This window comes from Canis lupus, chromosome 32, assembly GCF_003254725.2.
Source record: "Canis lupus dingo isolate Sandy chromosome 32, ASM325472v2, whole genome shotgun sequence".
Classification (NCBI taxonomy): domain Eukaryota; kingdom Metazoa; phylum Chordata; class Mammalia; order Carnivora; family Canidae; genus Canis; species Canis lupus.
In genome coordinates this window covers 26137859-26159421 of record NC_064274.1, presented here as the reverse complement: position 1 = coordinate 26159421, position 21563 = coordinate 26137859, and the positions used below count along the sequence as shown (strand labels likewise).

General features: G+C 35.7%; 1 protein-coding gene across 2 annotated transcripts in view; it reads right to left on the bottom strand.

Annotated features, from left to right (window-relative positions):
* TET2 (tet methylcytosine dioxygenase 2) overlaps nt 1-21563 on the bottom strand; it is a 125295-nt gene that overhangs the window by 21317 nt on the left and 82415 nt on the right. Inside the window, exons 3-6 of one of the 2 annotated variants that reach the window (XM_025422747.3) lie at nt 17442-20923; nt 15658-15748; nt 14141-14234; nt 13334-13542 (exon numbers count right to left, since the gene is read on the bottom strand). In XM_025422747.3, the coding sequence (XP_025278532.3) occupies nt 13334-13542; nt 14141-14234; nt 15658-15748; nt 17442-20877 (3830 nt within the window). In that variant the 5' untranslated portion in view covers nt 20878-20923. The remainder of the gene's footprint in view (nt 1-13333; nt 13543-14140; nt 14235-15657; nt 15749-17441; nt 20924-21563) is intronic. The other variant, XR_007407851.1, reaches the window with a different exon arrangement.

Genomic DNA, 21563 nt, shown 5'->3' with positions numbered 1-21563 from the left:
GAATACTCTGAGAGTGTTTATTGCTATTGGGCCTGCTCTACAAGAAATACTAAATGGAGTTCTTCAGACTGAGAGGAAAGGACACTAGATTGTAACTTGACTCCGTATGAAAACATAAAGAACACCAGTAAAAGTAAATACATAGGTAAATAGAAAAGACTTTACATATGTTGTTTTTAACTCTTTTTCTATATGATTTAAAAGCAACTTATAAAGTAGTAATTATAAATTTGTGTTAATGTACATACAATGCATAAAACTAGATGACAATAAAACCACAAAGGAAAAGGGGCGAGTAAAGCTATATAGTAACAAAGTTTCTGTACAATACTGTAATTAAATTGGTGTTACTCATGGGACGCCTGGGTGGCTCAGTGGTTTAGCATCTGCCTTTGGTCCAGGGCATGGAGTCCGAGGATCAAGTCCCACATCGGGCTCCCTGCATGGAGACTGCTTCTCTCTCTGCCTATGTCTCTGCCTCTCTCTCTCTGTGTGTGTCTCATGAATAAATAAATAAAATCTTTTTTAAAAATCGGTATTACTCTAAATTAGATTGTTATAACACTCAAAAAATACAGTAAAAGAGTGACAAGGGAATTAAAATGATACAGAGGAAAATATCTTTTGCACACAAAATAAGGCAGTAAAGGAAGAATACTGAAACAAAATATATATAGAAACCAATAATAAATTGGCAGACATAAATCCTACCTCAATAGTAATTACATTTACTGTATATGGTTTAAATAATAAAATTTAAAAGGCAAAGACTGAAAAAAAAGATTAAAATTCCAAATCTATGTCATCTATAGGAGACATGCTTTAGTTTTAAAGATAAAAATAGGCTGAAAGTAAGTGGATATAAAAATATGTATCATGCAAACAGTGATCAAAAAAGAACTAGAGTGGCTATAATAATACTGGACAAAGTAGGACTTAAGACAATATTACCAGAAATAAGTACATTTTATAATAATGAAAGGGTCAGTCGATTGGGATGTAATAATTATATATGAACCTAAAAACCAAGCACTGAAATACATAAAAGTAAAAAATGACAGAATTAAAGGGAAAAATAGATTATTCAGTACTCCACTTTCAACAATGGATATAACTACACAAAATTAAGGAAGAAAACCTCTGGAAATCAGCTTAGCCAACCAATATCTAGAGAACATTCTGTCAAATAATAGAATGTATTCTTCTCAAGTGTACATGGAACTTTCTCCAGGACAGATGTATGTCTACTGCAGGTTCTAGCCAGGAAAATTTAGGCAAAAAAAGGAAATAAAGGCACTCAGATTGGAAAGGAAGAAATTAAACTATCTCTATTTGTAGATGACATAATCTTGTATATAGTAAATCCTACATAAGGATTTACCAATGGAATCACTAATAGATTTACTAATAGATTCCTAAGGAATCTACCCAAAAAATTAACACTAATAAACTAGTTGAGTAAGTTTGCAGAATACAAGTTGAATACATAAAAATCAATTGTTGCATGAAGACTAATGAAAATGAAGAGCTAACTGAAACAGAGATAAGCAATATGCCTTATAAAAAATTCAAAGTTATGGTAATACTCACTGGACTTGAAAAAAGGGTTGTTGAAGTCAGTAAGAACTTCACCAAAGAGAAAGAAAATATAAAAAATGACCAGTCATAGCTGAAGTATTCAGTAGCTGAAATGAAAAATATCCTAGAGGTAATCCACAGCAGATTAAAGGGTGCAGAAGAACAGATCAGTGATCTGGAAGGCAGGAGATGGAAAGCAACCAAACGGAACAACAAAAGGAAAAAGAATTTTAAAAATGAGAATAACTTAAGAGACTCTGCAACATCATTGAGCATAACACTCATTCACATTGAGGGATCCCAGAAGGAGAAGAGAGAGAGAAGGGGGCAGAAAACATATTTGGAAAAAAAAATAGCTGCAAACTTCTCTAATATGCAGAAGGAAACAGAATCCAGGTCAGAAAGCACAGAGAGTGCCTATACGATGAACTCAAGAAGATCCACACCAGGATACATAATAACTAAAAAGGAAAAAAGTAATGATAAAGTGAAAATTTTAAAAGCAGCAAGAGAAAACAGTTACATATAAGGAAAACTCCATAAGGCTATGAGATGATTTTTTAGCAGGAATTCTACAGGCCAGAAGAGAGTGGCATTATATATTCTAAGTGCTGAAAGGATAAAACCTACAATCAAGAATGCCTACTTTACCCAGCAAGATTATCACTCAGAACTGAAGAAGAGATAGTTTCCCAAACAATAGTTAAAGTAGTTCATCACCACTAAACCAGCCTTATGAAAGAGGTTAAAGGGAATTCTTTAAGTGGAAAGAAAAGACCATAACTAGAAGAAAATTATGAAAGGAAAAATTTCACAGGTAAAAGCAAACATATAGTAAAGGTAGTAGATGAATCACTCATAAAGTCAGTGTGGAGGTTAAAACAAAACCAGAAAAATAAATTGTATCAACAAAACTTAGCCAAGGGATAAACAAAATAAAATGTTGTAAAATATAATATCCTATACATAAAATATGAAAGGGAAGCAAAAATTTAGTGCTTTTATGTGTTCAAGTTTAAGTGTCATCAATTTAATAGAGATTACTATACACACACACAGGATATTCTATATGAGCCCAAAGGTAACCACAAACGAAAAACCTATAATAGATATACAAAAAATAAAGTGAATGAATCCAAACATAACATTAAAGAAAACTATCAAACCACATGGGAAGAAAGCAAAAGGAGAAAGGAACAGAGAAAAACTACAAAAACACCAGGAAACATTAACAAAATGGCATTAAGGACATATCTAACAATTACTTGCTTGCTTTATGTATGTATGTATATATGTATGTATGTATGTATTTATTTATTTATTTTTAAGATTTTATTTATTTATTCATGACAGAGAGGTGGGGAGAGGGAGAGGCAGAGACACAGGCAGAGGCAGAGGGAGAAGCAGGCTCCATGCAGGGAGGCTGACATGGGACTCGATCCCAGGACTCCAGGATCAGGCCCTGGGCTGAAGGCAGTGCTAAACCGCTAAACCGATGAGCCACCTGGGCTGCCCACAACAATTACTTTAAATGTAAATGAACTAAATGCTCCAATCAAAAGACATAGGGCGACTGAATGACTAAAAAACTAGACCCATCTATATACTGACTACAAGAAACTAACTTAGATTTAAAAATACACAGACTGAAAGTGAAGGGATGGAAAAAGTTATTCCATGCAAATGGAAGTGAAAAAAAAATGGGGTAGCAATATTTATGTCAAACAAAATAGACTATTTTTTTTGTCTTGGGTTTTTAAAATTTAAATTCAGTTAATTAGCATATAATGTATTATTAGTTTCAGAGGTACATAACATCCAGTGCTCATTACATCACGTGCTCTCCTTAATATCCATCACCCAGTTACCTCCTCCCCCTCCCCCCTTCCTCTTCAGTTTGTGATTATGATTAAGAGTCTCTTATAGTTTGTCTCCCTGATTTTGTTTTGCTTTTTTCACCCCTTTTCCCCTATGATCCTCTGTTTTGTTTCTTAAATTCCACATATGAATGAGATCATATGATAATTGTCTTTCTCTGATGCACTTATTTCGCTTAGCATAATAGACATTAAAGCAAAGATGGTATAGTAAGACACAAAGAACAGCACTGCATAATGATAAAGGGATCAATCCAATAAGAGGATATAGCAATTGTAAATATCTATGCACTCAACACAGGAGCACCAAAATACAAAAAGCCAATATTAATAGACATAAAGGGAGAAATTGACAGTAATACAATAATAGTAACACTCAAATAAATAGATAGATCAAGGAAACAGTGGCTTTGAATGACATGTTAGACCAGATGGGCCTAAGAGATATATACAGAACATTCCATCCAAAAAACAGCAGAACATTTTTTTTTCAAGTACACATGGAACATTTTCCAGGATAAATCATATATTAGGACAGAAAACAAATCTAAATACTTTTAGGAAGACTGAAATCATATCAAGCATCTTTTGACCACAATAGTATAAAACAAGAAATCAACTGTAAGAAAAAAAAAAAAACTGGAAAAAACACAAACCTCACGAACACATGGAAGCTAAGTATCATACTACTAAATAACTTATAGTGTGTCACCTGGGTGGCTCAGTTGGTTAAGTGAATTACTCTTGGGTTCAGCTCAGGTCATGATCTCAAGGTCATGAGATTAAGCCCTGTATTGTGCTCTACGCTCTGTGTGGAGTATGCTTGAGATTCTGTCCATCCCTCTGCTCCTCCCTCATGCTCTCTCTCTCTTACTCTCTCAAATAAATACATAAATATTAAAAAAAAATAACTAATGGGTTAACAAGAAAATCAAAGAGGAAGTAAAAAAAAAAAGAGATACATGGAAACAAATGAAAAGTAAAACACAACAGTTCATAATCTTCAAGACACAGCTAGAGTAGTTCTCAGAGGGAAGTTTAAAATGTTACAAGCCTACCTCAAGAAATAAAAATCTCTTATACCCTCACACCTAAATGATTTAGAAAAAAGAAAAGCTCAAAGCTAGTAGAAGGAAGAAATAATGAAGATTAGCACTGAAATGAATGAAATAGACTAAAGAATAGATCAATGAAAAAAAGAACTGGTTCTTTGAAAAGATAGATTAAATTGATAAGCCATTAGCTAGACTCATTAATAAAAGAAGAAAGAGGGCTCCAATAAAACCAGAAATGAAGGAGGAGAAATAGCTGAAATCAAAGAACTATAAAAAATTATGATAATATTATGAAAATTACATGCCAACAAATTGGACAACCTGGAAGAAAATGGATAAATTCCTAGAAACATACAACCTTCCAAAACTAAATCAGGAATGAATGGAAAATATGAAGAAACCAATTACTAGTGACAAAACTGAATTAGTATTAAACTCTCTTCAAAAATCTAGGACCACGTGGCTTCATACATGAATTCTAGCAAACATTTAAAGCAGAGTTAATGCTTATTTTTTCTCAAACTATTCCAAAAGGAAAAATTCACAAAGGAAAGCTTCCAAATTCATTCTATGAGGCCTGCAGTATTCTGATACTAAAAACAAAGACACTATAAAGAAAGAAAACTACAGACCAATATTTCTGATGAAGATAGATACAAAAATCCTCAACAAAATAGCAAACTGAATTCAACAATACATTAAAAGATTCATTCAGCATGATCAAGGGGGACTTATTCCAGGGATACAAGGTGGTTCATTATTCACAAATCAATAAATGTGATATATTAATAAGAGGAAGGAAAAACAGTATGATTATCTCAATACATGAAGGAAAAGGATTGGACAAAATACAATATCCATTCATGATAAAATCTCAACTTACATGAGCTTAGTGGGAATATACCTCAACATAATAAAGACCATAAACCCACAGCTAATGGGGAAAACTGAAAGTTTTTCCTTTCAGATCAGGAACAAGGCAAGGATGTTCACTCTTACCACTTTTATTCAACATAGTACTGGAAGTCCTAGCTGTAGCAATCAGACAAGGAAAAAAATAAAAAAAAAAAATCCAAATTGTAAGAAAGAAGTGAAATGCAGATAACATGAGACTATATAGAGAAAATCTTAAGGAATCCACTAAAAGCCTATTAGAACAAATAAGTGAATTCAGTAAAGCTACAGGATATAAAATTAATATACAGAAAATGTGTTTCTGTACACTAATAGCAAAGTAGCAGAAAGAGAAATTAAGAAAACAATTCCATTTACAATTGAACTAAAAAAACACTTAGGAATATACTTAACCAAAGAGGTGAAAGACTCATACCCTGAAAATTATAAGATGTTTATGAAAAACATGGAAGACAACACAAAGAAATAGAAAGATATACCATGCTCATGAATTGTAAGAATTAATATTGTTAAAATGTCCATACTACCCAAAGCAATGTACAGATTCAAAGCAATCCTTTTCAGAATACCAATAGCATTTTTTTTTTTACAGAAGTAGAACATATAATCCTAAAATTTTTATGGAACCACAAAATACCCCAAATAGCTAAAGCAATCTTGAAAGCTAGAGGTATCACAATCCTAGATTTCAAGATACACTATCGAGCTATAGTAATCAAAACAGTATGGCACCGGCACAAAAATAGACACAGAGATCAATGGAAAAGGATAGAGAATTGAGATATAAACCCATACTTACATAGTCAATTAATCTATGAAAAAGAGGCAAGAATATACACTAGGGAAAAGACAGGCTTTTCAATAAATGTATAGCTACAGGCAAAAGAATGAAATGGATGGCTCTCTTACAGCATACACAAAAATAAACTCAAAATGAATTGAGAACCTAAATGTGAGACCTGAAATAAAACTCCTAAAAGAAAAAAATGAGCAATAATCTTTTGGACAGGAGACTTAGCAACATTTTTCTAGATATGTCTCCTCAGGGAAAAGTAATAAAAACAAAACTAAACTATTGGGACTACATTAAATTACAAAGGACAACAGAGGACACCATCAAGGAAACAAGACAAAAAAAAACCAAACCAAAACAAAAAACAACCATACTAAATGTGTGAAGATATTTGCAAATGGCATATCTAATAAAGGGTTGATATCCAAAATATATAAAGAACTTCTATAACTCAAAACAATTAAAAATTGGGCAGAGGACCTAAATAGACATTTTTCCAAAGACATATAGGTGGTCAACAGACGTATGAAAAGATGCTCAACATCATGAGTTATCAGGGAAATGCAAATCAAACCACAATGAGGTATCACCTCATACCAGTCAGAATGATTAGAATCAAAAAGAAAAACACATGTTGGTGAGGGTGTGGAGAAAAGGGAACTCTTATGCACTATTGGTGGGAATGTAAATTGGTGTTTTCACTGTGGAAAACATTATGAAGTTTTGCCAAAAAACTAAAACTAGAAATACCATATGATCCAGTAATTCTATTACTAGGTACCTGTCTAAATAGCCAACATATGAAAGTAGCCTAAGTGTCCATTACTAGATGAATGGATAATGAAGATGTGGCATATATACAATGGAATATTAGCCACAAAAAAATGAGACTTTGCCATTTGTGACAACATGGTGAAACCCAGACAGTATTATGTTAGGTAAATACATCAGACAAATACCATATGACTTCATTTATATGTAAAATCTAAACCACAAAACAAATGAACAAACAAAACTCCAAAGAAACAGAATCATAAATACAGAAAATAAACTGATTGGCAGAGATGAGGGTTGGGAAGATGGGTGAAATAGATTAAGGGGGATTAAGAGGTACAAAATTTCAGTTATAAACTAGGTCATGGGGATAAAAACTACAGCATGGGGAAAATAGTCAATCATACTGTATATAATATTGTATAATGACAAATGGTAACTACATTTATCCTGGTGGGCATAGTTTAATGTATAAAATTGTCAAATCACTATGTTGTATACCTGAAACTAATATAACATTGTATGTCAACTCTACCTTGATTAAAAAGAATCACAAAAAATAACTGTATAGGTATGCTAGCAATGAACAGTCCAATAATGAAATCAAAATAATTCCATTTAACAGCATCAAAAAGAATAAAATACTTAGAAATTCAACATAAGTGTGTAGGACTTGCATACTGAAAACTATAAAACATCATTGAAAGAAATGAAAAGCCCTAAGTAAGTGTAACAGCCTCCTTTGTTAACCAATTGTAAGACTTAATATTGTTAAGCTGTCAATACACCCTACTGGTCTGCTGATTCAATAGAACCCCTGTCAAATCCCAGATGGGGAAATTGACAAATTGATCCTAAAATTCTCAAGGACATGAAAAGTATCCATAGCAGTAAAACAAAACAAAACAAAACAAAAATTCGTAAAACATTGGAGGAAATATAGAGAAGTGGTGGTTGCCAGAGAGGAGGTGATACGTGAAATGAGCAAAACAGGTGAATTTCAATTTCAGAACTTACTATAAAACTACAGGAATCAACACTGTATATTATTGCCATAGGACAGATATGTGGGTAGGTTAATGGAATAGGTAAGTCTCAAAACAACCCATACCATCTTTGTCAATTAATTTTTAATGAGAGTGGCAAGACCATTTAATGCAGAAAATAATCTCCTCAATAAATGGTGCTGAGCAATATGCAAAAGAATGGTATTGGACTCTTAAAATCATAAAATTAATTCAGCAGTGATCAAAGAAATAAACATTAGAGCTAAAACTCTAATACTCTGGAAAGAAAACAGATGTAAATCCTCAAGACCTTGGATCATGCAAAGGTTTCTCAGGTAGAATACTAAAAGTATAGGCAATTAAAAATATATAAATTTGATTTCATCAAAATTGAAAAATTCTCTGCTTCAAGGACATTACCAAGAAAGTGAAGAGGCAACCCACAGAACAAGAGAAAATATCTGAAAGCCACATATCTGATAAAGTTCTAGTATCTGGAATATATAAAGAATTCTTACAACTCAAAAAAACAATAAACTCAACTTAAAAATGAGCAAAGAATCAAGTAGGCATTTTGCAAAGAAGATATATGAATAGTCAATAGTACATAAAATAATGCCTAACATCATCAGTCATTAGGGAGAACAAATCAAAACCACATGATACATGTCACACCCACTTGGAAGGGCTATAACAAAAAAGACAGACAGTAACTAGTTTTGGTGAGGATGTGGAGACATTAGAACTCCCATAGATTGCTGGTAGGAATGAAAAATGGTACAGCTGTTTTGGAAAACAGTTTGGTGGTTCCTCAAAAAGTTAGAGTAACCATATGACTAACGATGTCACTCCAAGAGAACTGAAAACTATCCATACAAAAACTTGTACATGAATGTTTACAGCAGCCGTATTCATAACAGCCCCGAAGTGGAAACAATCCAAATATCCATTTACTGATGACTGGGTAAGGAAAACGTATTATACATACACAATGGAATGTTATTCAGTCACAAAAAGGAATAAATTTCTGATGAACACTATGACATGGATGAACCTTTAAAACATTATGCTAAGTGAAGGAGGGCAGGCAGGTCAGGAACTAAATACTGTATTATTCCACTAATACAAAATGCCCAGTATAGGTGAATCTATAGAGTCAGAAAGTTGATTAGTGGTTGTCATTTTAGGGGAGAGGGGAATGGGAATTGACTATCTAATAGGTATGGGGTTTTCCTTTGAGAGTGAAGAAAATATTGTACAGTTTTGTGAATATACTAAACCACTGAATTGTTATACTTTAAAATGCTGAATTTCATGGTTTATGAACTATATCTCAAAACAAAAATTCCTGCATAACAAGGTGGAGAGACTTCAAAATGATTTCCCACATGAAATTACTACTAAAAGGCATTTTTATTTCTACAGGGCCTTTTATTTCTATAGGGCCCATTGTTAGAATTAACACATGGCAGTCTCATTTAACAGACTCTGAATTTGGCTCATGGTTAAATGACAAATCAGTAAAGCCATTGTAATAAAAATACTCATGTATATAATGTTTTAAAATACATTCTCAACCTCTGGGTTACCATCTGGACTTCCAACAGGAAAAAAAAAACTTTAAAAATTAGATCACATATTTAACCATATGCAAGTTTAGAAACACTAGCAAAATAATTTAAATGTAACAAATAAATGTATACTTTGAAAAATAAAAAAATATATCAATTTGGAAACTCAAACAAAATAATGGAAACCAGCAATGATCCTCAATGAATATGTTGCACCATTAGTTGTCAGTTTTCTGGGAAACTTGATGATGGACAGATCAAGCTGACAACTCCTAAACTCACTAAGCACTCTTAGTATCACTAGGAATGAAACAAAGCAGATATTATAACCCTCCTGCTGGATATGAAGAACTAAGATTATTTCACCACCACTTACGAAGCATTTCTGCCAATATATACATACATGTATGCATGCATAACTTAAGTCTCTTAATATGAGTATACAAAAGATAGTTGGGATAGAGAAATAAGTCGAACAAAACCAGTATGCAATCAGCCAAATCCAGAATGTGGGAAATTTTATGGAGCAAATTATACAGCCTGTTTAACAAATAAATTCATTAAAAAGAGAGGGGGAACTGTTATAAACAAAAAGAGGCTTATGAATCATATAACTTATCTCCCACATTAGGATATTTTTGAGAGTTAAAGGAAGTTCAATTAATACTTATGCTAGACAATAGGCATGGATTGGGACCACTCAAAAGCCTCAATCAAGTACAAGGAATGGGCTTTCTTGTTGTCAATATCTTTTTACTATTGATGATGATGATAACGCTGATGATGATGATGATGATTTTAAAACAGGATCCAGTTAGGGAATCTGAATGTGTTCTGAACATGTAATGATATTTAAAGAATCACTGACATGACACTGTAACTAGGTTTTGTAAAAAAAAAAAAAAAAAAAAAAGAGTCCTTATCTGCTTGAGATACACACTGAAGTATAAGTATGTGAGGTGGAATCCGGGGTTTGCTTTAAAACATTGGTGGGGGTGGGGGGTGAAGGTTAGGAATTGTAGGGGAAATACATGAAACAATACTGATAAAATGTTGACAAGCACTGAAGCTATGTAATGGGTTCATGGGTATTCATTACCCTGCACCCCTCCATTTATGCACGTTTGAGAATTTTTATGATATAAAGTCAACTTTAAAAAAATTAACATCACCCAGCACGGTGGAACACATTTCTGGCTCTGACTTCTTATAATGACAGATACACTCCCACAATTCTTACTTGCCAAAAAAGTATTGGTTAGGCTTTGTCATGAAATGGAAATCTCAAAGGGAAATCTTTAAAGAAGAAACAGCTGGTTAGGCTCAAAGGAAATGTAAAAATTCGTTTATGACTTTCCCACTGAGAGATACTCTCAGAGTTCTTTTCTGAACACACAGTGGGTGGTTGTGGTATATGTACTCACTGGGGTTTGTAAGAACTTAGAGATGAGGCCCATACATCTTTGAATATTAAACTGAGTCAGCAGCTCCAACTGGAGGTTATTCTGTTTCTGGCAAACATAAAATTCTGCCACACATAAAATTTATTTTATGGGGTATTAGAAACTTCTAAAACTTCATCTGAATGACATCTCTATTGCCATTGGTGTCTATTTTAATTGTGTATGTTAAGTTTTGTTTTGCTTCTGGAGAATTGTTCTAGATATGCATTTAACCCAAAGGTAAAACTTCATCGAAATAATGACCCTTACCTTTTTGAAATTCCAGACACAGAGAAGCAAAAGTATGCAGATTGGCCTTTAAAATGTCTTAATATTTGAAGCATATCTTTTAATAGTTTTGTACTCACCTTCTGTTTAGACCAGTTAAACTATAATTTTTCTTAGGCCCTGGCCCAATGATTGTTCATGGATTTTAAATGCAAAATAACACAATTTAAGAAAGTTCTTAACATAGAATTTCTTTCTATATGTCAGATTCCCTTTCAGGCAATAGCATTTATAGAAATTATAGAAGAGCCCCCAGGAGAAAAATACCAGAGATACAGAATAACTGAAAATGAAATCAATTACAAAGAATGTGAAATATTGTTTGCATGACACTTCAAGAAATTTAAATAAAACAACTGTTATTTTCACAAGAAGTTCTTCAGTGGTTTAGAAGTTCAAGTCACCAAGTCTAAGAGGAAGTCTGCTTTAAAAAAACACAAGGCAGATACTTAATTCCTGAGAAAAATGCTATCACTGACATCATTCCAAGGTGGCGTGACTTTTATTTTTTTTCTGATTAAAGGCATTTAAATACATCTTTTAAAGAAGGGACAAGGGAAATTAGGATAAACTGAATATTTTATACCTAAAGTAGTCCATTGTGAGTTTATGAGTCATGTGTTATGAATCAGCATTCTATCTTCCAGCACATCATTTATAAAAGTGGATTTATAGCAGTGAGGTACATGCCATGAAATTTTTAGACCATAACTACCACAGGAAGCCAAGTCACACTTTCATATACGAAATGTAACTTTCCTAGACGTATTATTTATAGTCGATTTCCACACCTCCCGTGACCCAGAGAGAAAACCCATGTTAACATGAAGTTAGTAAAGCCGTATCAGTCAGAGTAATAGTCAGCAAAGGAACAAATTAGGTTAGCAACAAGCTGTTGAAACGAGCAGCATAGTAGTTCCATAAATTCAGTAAACTTTATTATAGTTTGGTGAATACAGAGGAAAGGAGACTAAAGAAGTGCAAAATTAAAATTATTTTAGGAATAATTGTAAAAATAACTCCTGCAGGATTTCCGTATAGTACTATGAATTGTCCTGTATTTTTAAAATGTTAAACAGGAATAGCATAGCAGAAGAAAAATAATAATGAAGATTCCTCCAAGTGAAGAGTTAAACTTCCTAGACTGGATGAGGTTAACAAAAAAAAAAAAAAAACATACTGGCACTTGGATGCATTTAATATGTTTAACTGCATGCCCCTGCCCTCCTATTCTAAATGTTTATATTCCTGGAAAATAATGAATGTCCATAGCCACTAATTTCTTGCTTTAATTTAGTAGCAGTAAATATGAAAGCAATTTTTATTGTTATTGTGGAAATAATAAACTAGATTGAACTGAATCGTGATTCAGTTTATTTCTACAGAAATTCTATAAGCTTTATATTTTTATGTTTGCTACATTAAGGTTCTTGACCTGGGAATCCTAAAATTTATCACCAAACTTTTTTTTTTTAAGATTTTATTTATTTATTCATGAGAGACACACAGAGAGAGGCAGAGACATAGGTGGAGGGAGAAGCAGGCTCCCTGTGGGGAGCCCAATGTGGGACTCGACCCCGGGACCTCTGGGATCACTTCCTGAGCCAAAGGCAGACACTCAACTGCAGAGCCATCCAGGCATCCCAATTTCTCACCAAACTTACTTTCTGTTTCAGACACTGCAACATAGAAATGGTGTCAATACTTACTAGTGTGGCCAGGTACACAAGAGTTGTCACTTGCAGCAAGTGGACACAAATATTTTCAAGTTTATGGCATATTCGAGTTCATGTGAGTACAGACACTCAGCAAGCTGCTCCTAACTAAATGTCTACACTGTCTGAAGGTACAAAATAGTTAATGAAATCACCTCAAATTACCCACATTAGCAGATACGACTTCCTTCTGCACGACTGTGAAACAAGCATTTCGGTTCCCATTTTATAAATGTAAAAATGTCGGTTCAACTCCCTTCCCCAAACACAATGATCAGATTTGGCTATCAGTGGAAAAAGAGGGGAGGCTTCACTTACTCTTCATTCAGGGCACACCGACGATTGGTGAGAGTGCCATATTTCCTCAGTGTTTCAGTGAGCTCCGAGTAGAGTTTGTCAGCCAGGGACAGTGGGATTCCTTCCCACACCAGGATGAGAATCACAATCACTGCAGCCTCACAGGTGTGGCCAGCTCGCTCCCGCACCAAACACAGTAGCTTCTCCTCACTGCAGCTTCTGCGAACCACCTGTGAGGGTTCCCATTCCACCCCAACACCCCCACCCCAACCAAAACAAAACAAGGGTCACTTGTGGCAGATGAGAGCACTGATTTATGTATGCATATTTTTTCATGTCTGGGTCACAACTAGGGCAACATTTACTAGCACCTGCAACTTGCCTTTTGTTACCCATCTATGAAATTGGGGTCAGAACCAGGACAGGTGCAAAACTGCTCAATGTTTAGCAGACTATACCAGTACAGTGAGAGGCAATGCCCCCTGCATTAAAGCTAGAGCTGCATAAAAAACATGCAGGTCTTTTTCACAAAGTTCAAAGCTTTCAAAAATGACAATATAAAGTTTAATGGAAGGTATTTAAAGGATTAAGGACAACTTCACATTCCAAGAAGAATTATACCTTTTATCAATTTGAACGGATTTAAAAACTAATGATTTAAAAACTAATCTGCCTTTTGCTTAAGAGCTAACACAAAATAAATATGAGCAACGTTCATTTCAACTAGCATAAATGACTCTCAGATCTGGTAACCCAATTCTCAGGGTTAGATTAATGAATCAAAATGAACAAGATTCAAGACCAAAGGCCTTGTCAAGTCACACTTACCCATTTAGCAATAGGACATCCCTGAGAACTTTTGCCTTCTTTACCAGTATAGATGACTCTTTCAATCCTAATAGCTTTACCCTTCTGTCCAAACCTTAAAAGAAATCCACAGAAACACACACACATAAAATTAGCAAATGAAAGTGAGGCAACCAAAATACTGAACATTTGAGCATAATTTTATTCTATGACCACATCCTGAGAAATGAATGGTTTAATTTATTAAAAAAAAATAAGTCTAAGCCAAGCAAACTGGATAACAGACTTTAAGCTTTGTATTTCTTTGGTATAAAATATATTGATAATTGTAATGAACTATTTTGAAATTATATGTCGGGTGAAAATAAATGGGAAAGCTTATTTTTAGACATAATTTCACAAAGCACAAAACTTTTTTAAGTTTGTTAAATTCAGTCTTCTAAGATATATACTATTTGATTTTTGTCCTTTACTAAATTTAGCTATTTTAAAACTTGGGGAATCACAACAGATTTTAGTTAGAACTATTCCTCTGTTCCTCAAAGAATCTCTACCATTTTTTAAAGATGGCTTGCAAATAACTAGCATCTGGCAATTTTGAAAATATAGGATAGTTCTAGAGATAGATTATATTCTCCCTTATGACCAAGGCACTACTTACTACTTGATAATAACAAAAGGCACTTAGGGAAATCCCCTGTATCTGCCAGGCTACTAGAGGATTATTTAGTGAATTTCTACATACTAATTTAGAAATGGATAATTTGTAAATTGGGCAAGAATGATACAAAATATGTCCTTGCTGCCCACAATGTCTCCTATTATATTTTAATAACACTGCCTACCTCATAAAGAAAAGGCACCCTAGCATAGTAACAACTCACATCTGTGGATACCTATATGAAAGTCTTTCTCTGCATTGATTGTCTCTCTCATAAGTCTTCTACATGCAGGACTAATTGTAGATTCAGGTAAATACTTGCATACCTGTGACTGACAGTAAAAAAAAAAAAATGCAGCTATAAATAGAATCTATCTCTATTTCTATTCAGCATCTCACACTTAACTTACCCTCTGCTCATACTAAGGGACTACTTCCTTACAGATCACTACTCTTTACAACTCTAGGTTAATTTAACTCCATGATTCCTTTCTTATACCACATTTCCCCCCTCTTTCTTCTTTGACACTTTATCATCAAGTGGGAAAGCCAGAGTGGGGCCTCTGTTTGCAGCCTGTGCCAGCACCCTTGTGCCTGGCAGGCTGGCTGGCTGGCTGGTTCTTGTGCGTGCTTGGGTTTTCTGGCATCCATCTCAAAGTGGGCAGCCTGTGCCAGCTCGCAGACTATTAGTCCTGTCAAATATTGTGACTCTCTGGTGAATAGCACAGTGTGTAGTGCTGGCAACCCTAGAATAGCTAAGCCTACTAATAATTACTCAATTTACAATTGTTTACTGCTTTGTATGTGAAAGCTGAAAAAATTCTGACATATACAAAAGGATAAACGTTAATCTGCCCTGTGCCTTTGCGTTAATTACCTTTCTTCCATGATTTCTCTAATAGCTGCCACATTAGGACCTGCTCCTAGATGGGTATAAAAAGGACCTTCATCTTTTTCAATAATTTGCTCTGTTGAGATAATAGAAGATTATTATTTTAGACCTCAATTATACTAAATATAAAGGCTACATCCACAAAGCTTATCCCCCACCTGCACATTAAGGGCCCTAAAATGTGACTTTAAACACTTTTTTTCTTTAAAAATGAATAAATTGATGGACTGATCTATTAGAAAATGTGCCAAGTAATTAAGTATATGTACATGCTGGCTGTTGGATAAAAAATATATTAAATTACATTTCAGATACGGAATAAGAAATTATTTAAACAAAATAAGTGGAACTAAACAACACAGTGAGGGATTTAGAATATATTATATGTAATACCGACTACAATCCAGTGTTTTAACTGAAAAAAAAATTTTTTTTTTATAGCTATCTAGAAGCCTGCCTGTTCCTTGGATGTTAAAAGATTAAAAATAAAATTTCCTGTCTTATCTCACCCCCAGGATATTGGCTCAGTTTTTATTGTCCAAGTACATTTTTCTCCTCTCATTTCCCTTCAACATTTAATTGCTGTGTCTTGAAAATAAGAATATTGATTCCAGACCTGTATTTGTAGTACTTTAGAACAATTTATGATGGAGAAAATACTGGAGAGAGGGTCAGGTAAAAGGAAGAGTTTCTTGTAAACTATCAAAGATGGGGAGTGGGAGGGGATGTTAGGGTGATGGGAGAAGAGGCTGCAGATGATTAGAACTTACCTAATGTTATCTATGACATGTGTGGTAGTTATCCCCTGAGGCAACCTAGTATTAACCACACAAAGGGGCGGTATGGCTCCTCCCTCCATTCTTCTATAAAATGTGTGGTGTCCCATTGTAAGAAGAAGAACATGAGGTGAGTGGACCACTGGCCATATCAGTTTAACATTTGTTTTTTTCAAATGTCTTCTACTGTATCCAAGCTGAGGAACTATAATAAAGTCTTTATATATATTTTATATGTATTTTATATTTAAATATATGTATCTATCAGAAAAATGTTTCCCTATTCCAACAGGCCTATTACGTAGCTTGAATTTTAACAAAAAGGTGTCTGTTTGAAAAAAGAAAAAAATATACTTTCTATCAAAAAGATGACACTTTAAAGAAAAAGTAAAATCAGAACGAATATAAATCATACAGTATTTTAAGTGTATACATGCAGGAAGGGCAACTTCATGAGTATTCAGAACTTTAGCATTATAATTTCCCCCAACTCACCAAGCCTGAAGACAATCTCCCCCTTATCTAGAAATTAATGTTGTAAAAAACACTAATATGTTCAACCCTGAATTAATACAAATTAAAAAGTTTCCACATTAATTTGCATATAGCAGTTATTTTTCTCATTTTAATAGATGTTTTTACTATCTAGGTGTCTCTCCAGGCAATGATACACAAAGAGTTAAACAGATTGATTAATCTAAAATAGATACCTTTACATTTTAAGGGGTTTGATTAGAGGAAGAAATGAGCATGTACATTGTTTTATTTATTTATTTATTTTTGAAAAACTGAATGTAAGTGAAGTTCTCTCTTGCACAGCACAAGCATCTGTAATTTAAAGACAAGAAATGTAAGCTTCAGGTTTTTTATGAGCCTTTACAAATTGCTGCCAGACTCAAGATATTTTAAAAAAGAAAGAAAATCCCATATCTGAAGATGAATTTGCTAATTCTGGATAAACACCATGTGTCTCAGTACTTTTCTGGCACTTACCTACACATCTGCATGATGGGAAATCATATTGAGTCTTGACAGGTGTATCCAATAAATTTTTTATAGGAGTATCTAGTAATTTGGAAGGTGACTCTAAAAAATTATTGAGAACAGAACCAGCTGTTCTTTTGGTTGGTGTCTTTTCTGAAGAAGGAGTTGCTTGCTGCTCTAAAGCTTGGGTGTGGCTATCAAGTTCTGCGGCAGTGGTTTGTCTAGTTAAAACTGTGACTGGCCCTGACATTTCAACTTTTACTTGCTTCTGTGATTTGAGAGTTAGAGCTTTATGGTCAAATAATGATTTGACCTGAAACTGCTTGAGATGTTGCTCCATGGTCTCAAGGATGCTCCTTTGCTGCACATTATCACAACTCGGGGGTGGAATCTCTTGCTTAGTTGTCTTTTTCCATGTTTTGTTTTCTGGCTGTGCTGACATGAGGCGCATACAGGTATGCGGCTTGGATCCAGGTTCAACCTTAATTGGCCTGTGCATCTGATTATGGCAAGACTCAGTCTGGGGGTGTTGTGTTTGCTGCTGTTCTTGCTTTTGCAAGAGGTGCCACCTTAGAGCAGCATGCTTTTGAATGTCCTTCTGGGGAGGGGTCTGACTGTGACTTCCTCCCTGGTCAGACACAGGGAAAGTGTTTGGTTGGTTTTGCATCAGGTACCTTTGCTGAGGGAGTTGTGTTGCTTGCTGGCCAGACATATCTTGGTTTCTACTTCTATATCCCTGTAGAACTGAAGCTTGTTGAGGCTTCTGCTCTTGCTCTTGAAAGCACCTATGAAGAACATCTTGCTTTGGAGTCACATTATTTGGAAAATATTGCATGTGATGCAAATTTTGAGTCTTGTTTCCTGCAAAGAGTTCAGAATTTATAATCTGTTCCTTATTTTCTGGAACTAGGTGTGTATTGTTTGAACAAGCAATCTGTAGTTTGCCTGCATTTGATTTCAAGACCTGACCATAGGGGGGATTTCTACTATTCATATTCTGTCCTTGCTCCAATCCCATTTGAGTATTATGAGTCTGGAACTCACTTGATTTCAAATACTGATTTTCACCACGGAAACATTCTTCCACTTTAATCTGGCTAAAGAATGATCCTTCTCTTTGCTGATCATTGTTGTCTTGGGATTGAGAAAAAGTCTGCGGCATTTGTTCTTTATTCTTCATTTGCAATTTTTGCTGTTGCTGCTGCTGCTGCTGCTGCTGGTGGTGGTTTTGAGAGATAAGTGAACTCTGGGATGGTTGTGTTTGTGTTTGTGCTGCCTGCTTATGAGGCTTGTGTTGTAAAAGGTGTGAGTTTGAGAATGGCTCAGTCTCTGAAGCCTGCTGAATCAAGTGCTGTTTTAATGTTGGGGGTATGAGTTTCTCAGTTTGGGAATCTGGTCTTTGTTCAAAATAAAACCTGTGTGCGCACAGTGACTGCATGTGAGCTTTGGATGAAGGGTCTGTCTTGGAGAAGTGCACCTGGAGTGAGGGTTTTTGGAACTGGAGCTGCTGGTCCACTGTACCTTGAGACTGCCCTTGATTCATCTCACCGTGGTATCTCTGTGGTCTATGCTCTGGCTGCATTATTTTCTGGATATAAGCCTGTCCTGGGAGCCCCCCAGGCAGGCTGGAATTTCCAGTGTATTGTTTGGAGGTCATTTGATTGGAGGGGTTGGACTGATACTGAAGAACTGACCGCAGTGATGCCTCATGACATTTTGGATGGGATTCTGCTTGATGAAAGTGAGGGGGTTTCAGTTCAATCCACCCTGGTTTCAGATAAGGCTGTGCTGGGAGCACAAGGCCTCGTGTTTGTTCCTTGTCTCGACCCTTCAGAATATCTTGCTCTCTATGTCCCATCAATTGCTGGCAGTGGTCCTGTGGATCCCCACTGCTACCAAGAATTGTTGGGTTATGCTTGAGGTGTTCTGATATTTGTCTCACTTTCTCAGAACATGCTGGAACAGTCATCATCCCTGGAGTCTGGATGTCATTCTTGTTAACACAATTATTCTGAGGCCTTTCTGGAAGCATCAGAGAGTGGTTGGGTATATGTGTAGATGGATTAGGACTTGGGGATGGCTGTGCCTCACATTGACCCTCTATTTTGACTTCCCTTAAAAGAGCTGTGTTACTTTGGTTGGGGTAGTGATGGTGTTCTTCCAAAACTCCATCATTCAGAGTGCTTTTTCCTTCTGAAGGAAGCTGAGAAACTTGTGGAAGAGGAGTAGGGGGAGAAAGAAGCAGTTGTGATGGTGGTGGTGTGGTAGGGGCAGAAAAGGAATCCTTAGTGAACACTGAGCTTTGCCTGAAGTAAGCACCATTTGTTTCATTTTGCTTTAAATACCGTTCAGAGCTGCCACCAGGAGCTTGCAAATTGCTGCTGGAACCTGAACAGAATTCTTCACCAGATACCAGCTTTGTGGTTCCTTGGATATTACTGTTTTCGGCACGAGACGGGCATCTGTCAAAAAGCAATTTTTGTTTTTCTGGTTTCTGGAAGGGACAGGTCCCTATCATTGCAGCTGTCTTACTGGCTTTATCAGCATCACAGGCCTCAGTCACCACTGCAACTGGCTCTGGACGCAGCTCAGAGTTCGAGGTCTGTGGGAGATTGATCTGCCCTGAGGTATGCGATGGGTGAGTGATCTCACAGGACAACTCATTAGTAGCCTGACTGTTAATGGCATGTTTGTGAGATGTGGTTTTCTGCACCGCAACGGAAACACAATCTGGATAATATTGAGACAGTGTTTTTTCCAGGAGTTCACCATGTGTGTTTTCCATGGAAGAGGCAGAAACTGTAGCACCATTAGGCATTAGCACTGCCTTGTTTGTAAGAAGTAATGTAAAGTTCTTGTCACGGTAGTTAGCATTTTTCTCTTTCTGCTCATTCGGAATCTGAAGCTCTGGTTTTTCAGACCTACTGCAGTTCTGTGTTGAAGAACTGATGAGATCTTTAACTGCATTTTCTTGGGCTACAGAGCTCACAGATTCTCTCTTATCGCTTAAATCGGAGACATTTAGTTGACTGCTGCCTTTGCCTGGATTACTTTCTTGGCTTTCCCCGAAGTTATTTCTTTCTCCATTAGCTTTTTGGTCTTGTTTCAATTTCTTGTTCTGATGAAGCCCAGAGAGAGAAGGTTCACTAACTGTGCGCTTTATTCCTCCATTTTGCAAGCACCTGGAATACCCTCTACCTTCTTGGATAAAGTCTGGACTCACGCGACTATTCTGGCTTCTCTTCATATGGGGTATTCCATGGTAACTTTTGAAAGACTGCCACTTGGTGTCTCCATTTACTTCTGGATAAGGTCTCTCAGTCAATGGGCTTCCATTCTGGAGCTTTAGGGCCAGAGGTTCTGTCTGGCAGTTGGGAGAAGGAGATGGTGTCAGGAATGGACTTAGTCTGTTGCCCTCAACATGGTTGGATCTATCCTGTTCCATCAGGCTTGCTTCGGGGCCATCCACAAGGCTGCCCTCTGAATGAATTCTAAAGAGCATGGAAACAGAAAATGAAATGTATTAATACATATCTAGCAGTAATAACAAATATTGGAGAGTAACCATGACATTCATAATGCTGAAATTCCTAGACATAGCAAACTGTGATACTCATTTTCATATTTCAGTGTGACAACCCATAGCTGACTATTTTTGTCTTCCCAGCAACTCTCAAATATTTATGGTCATGGAGAAAAAACATGATCAAAATCACCAGCTGATGTGGGAAATTCATACTGCATTAGTAAACAGAATCAACCTCCTTCCCAAATAATTTTTTTTGTCAAAATGCTAAAAGCAATAGAGGATTATCTCCTTTTTTTCTTTCTTCTCTAGTACCTTACACATCCAATCACTTGCTAAGATCTGTCAGTTCCATTCCCTATACTCCTTAAGTCATCTCCACTGCTGCTTGGTAGCCAGACCTATATTATCTCACTTCTTTATCTTTTGCAGTAGCTCTTTAATATATTTTTAAGATTTATTTATTTATTCATGATAGACATAGAAAGAGAGAGAGAGACAGAGACACAGGAGGAGGGAGAAGCAGGCTCCAGGCCGGGAGTCCGGCGCAGGACTCGATCCCAGGACTTCAGGATCGCGCCCTGGGCCAAAGGCAGGCGCTAAAC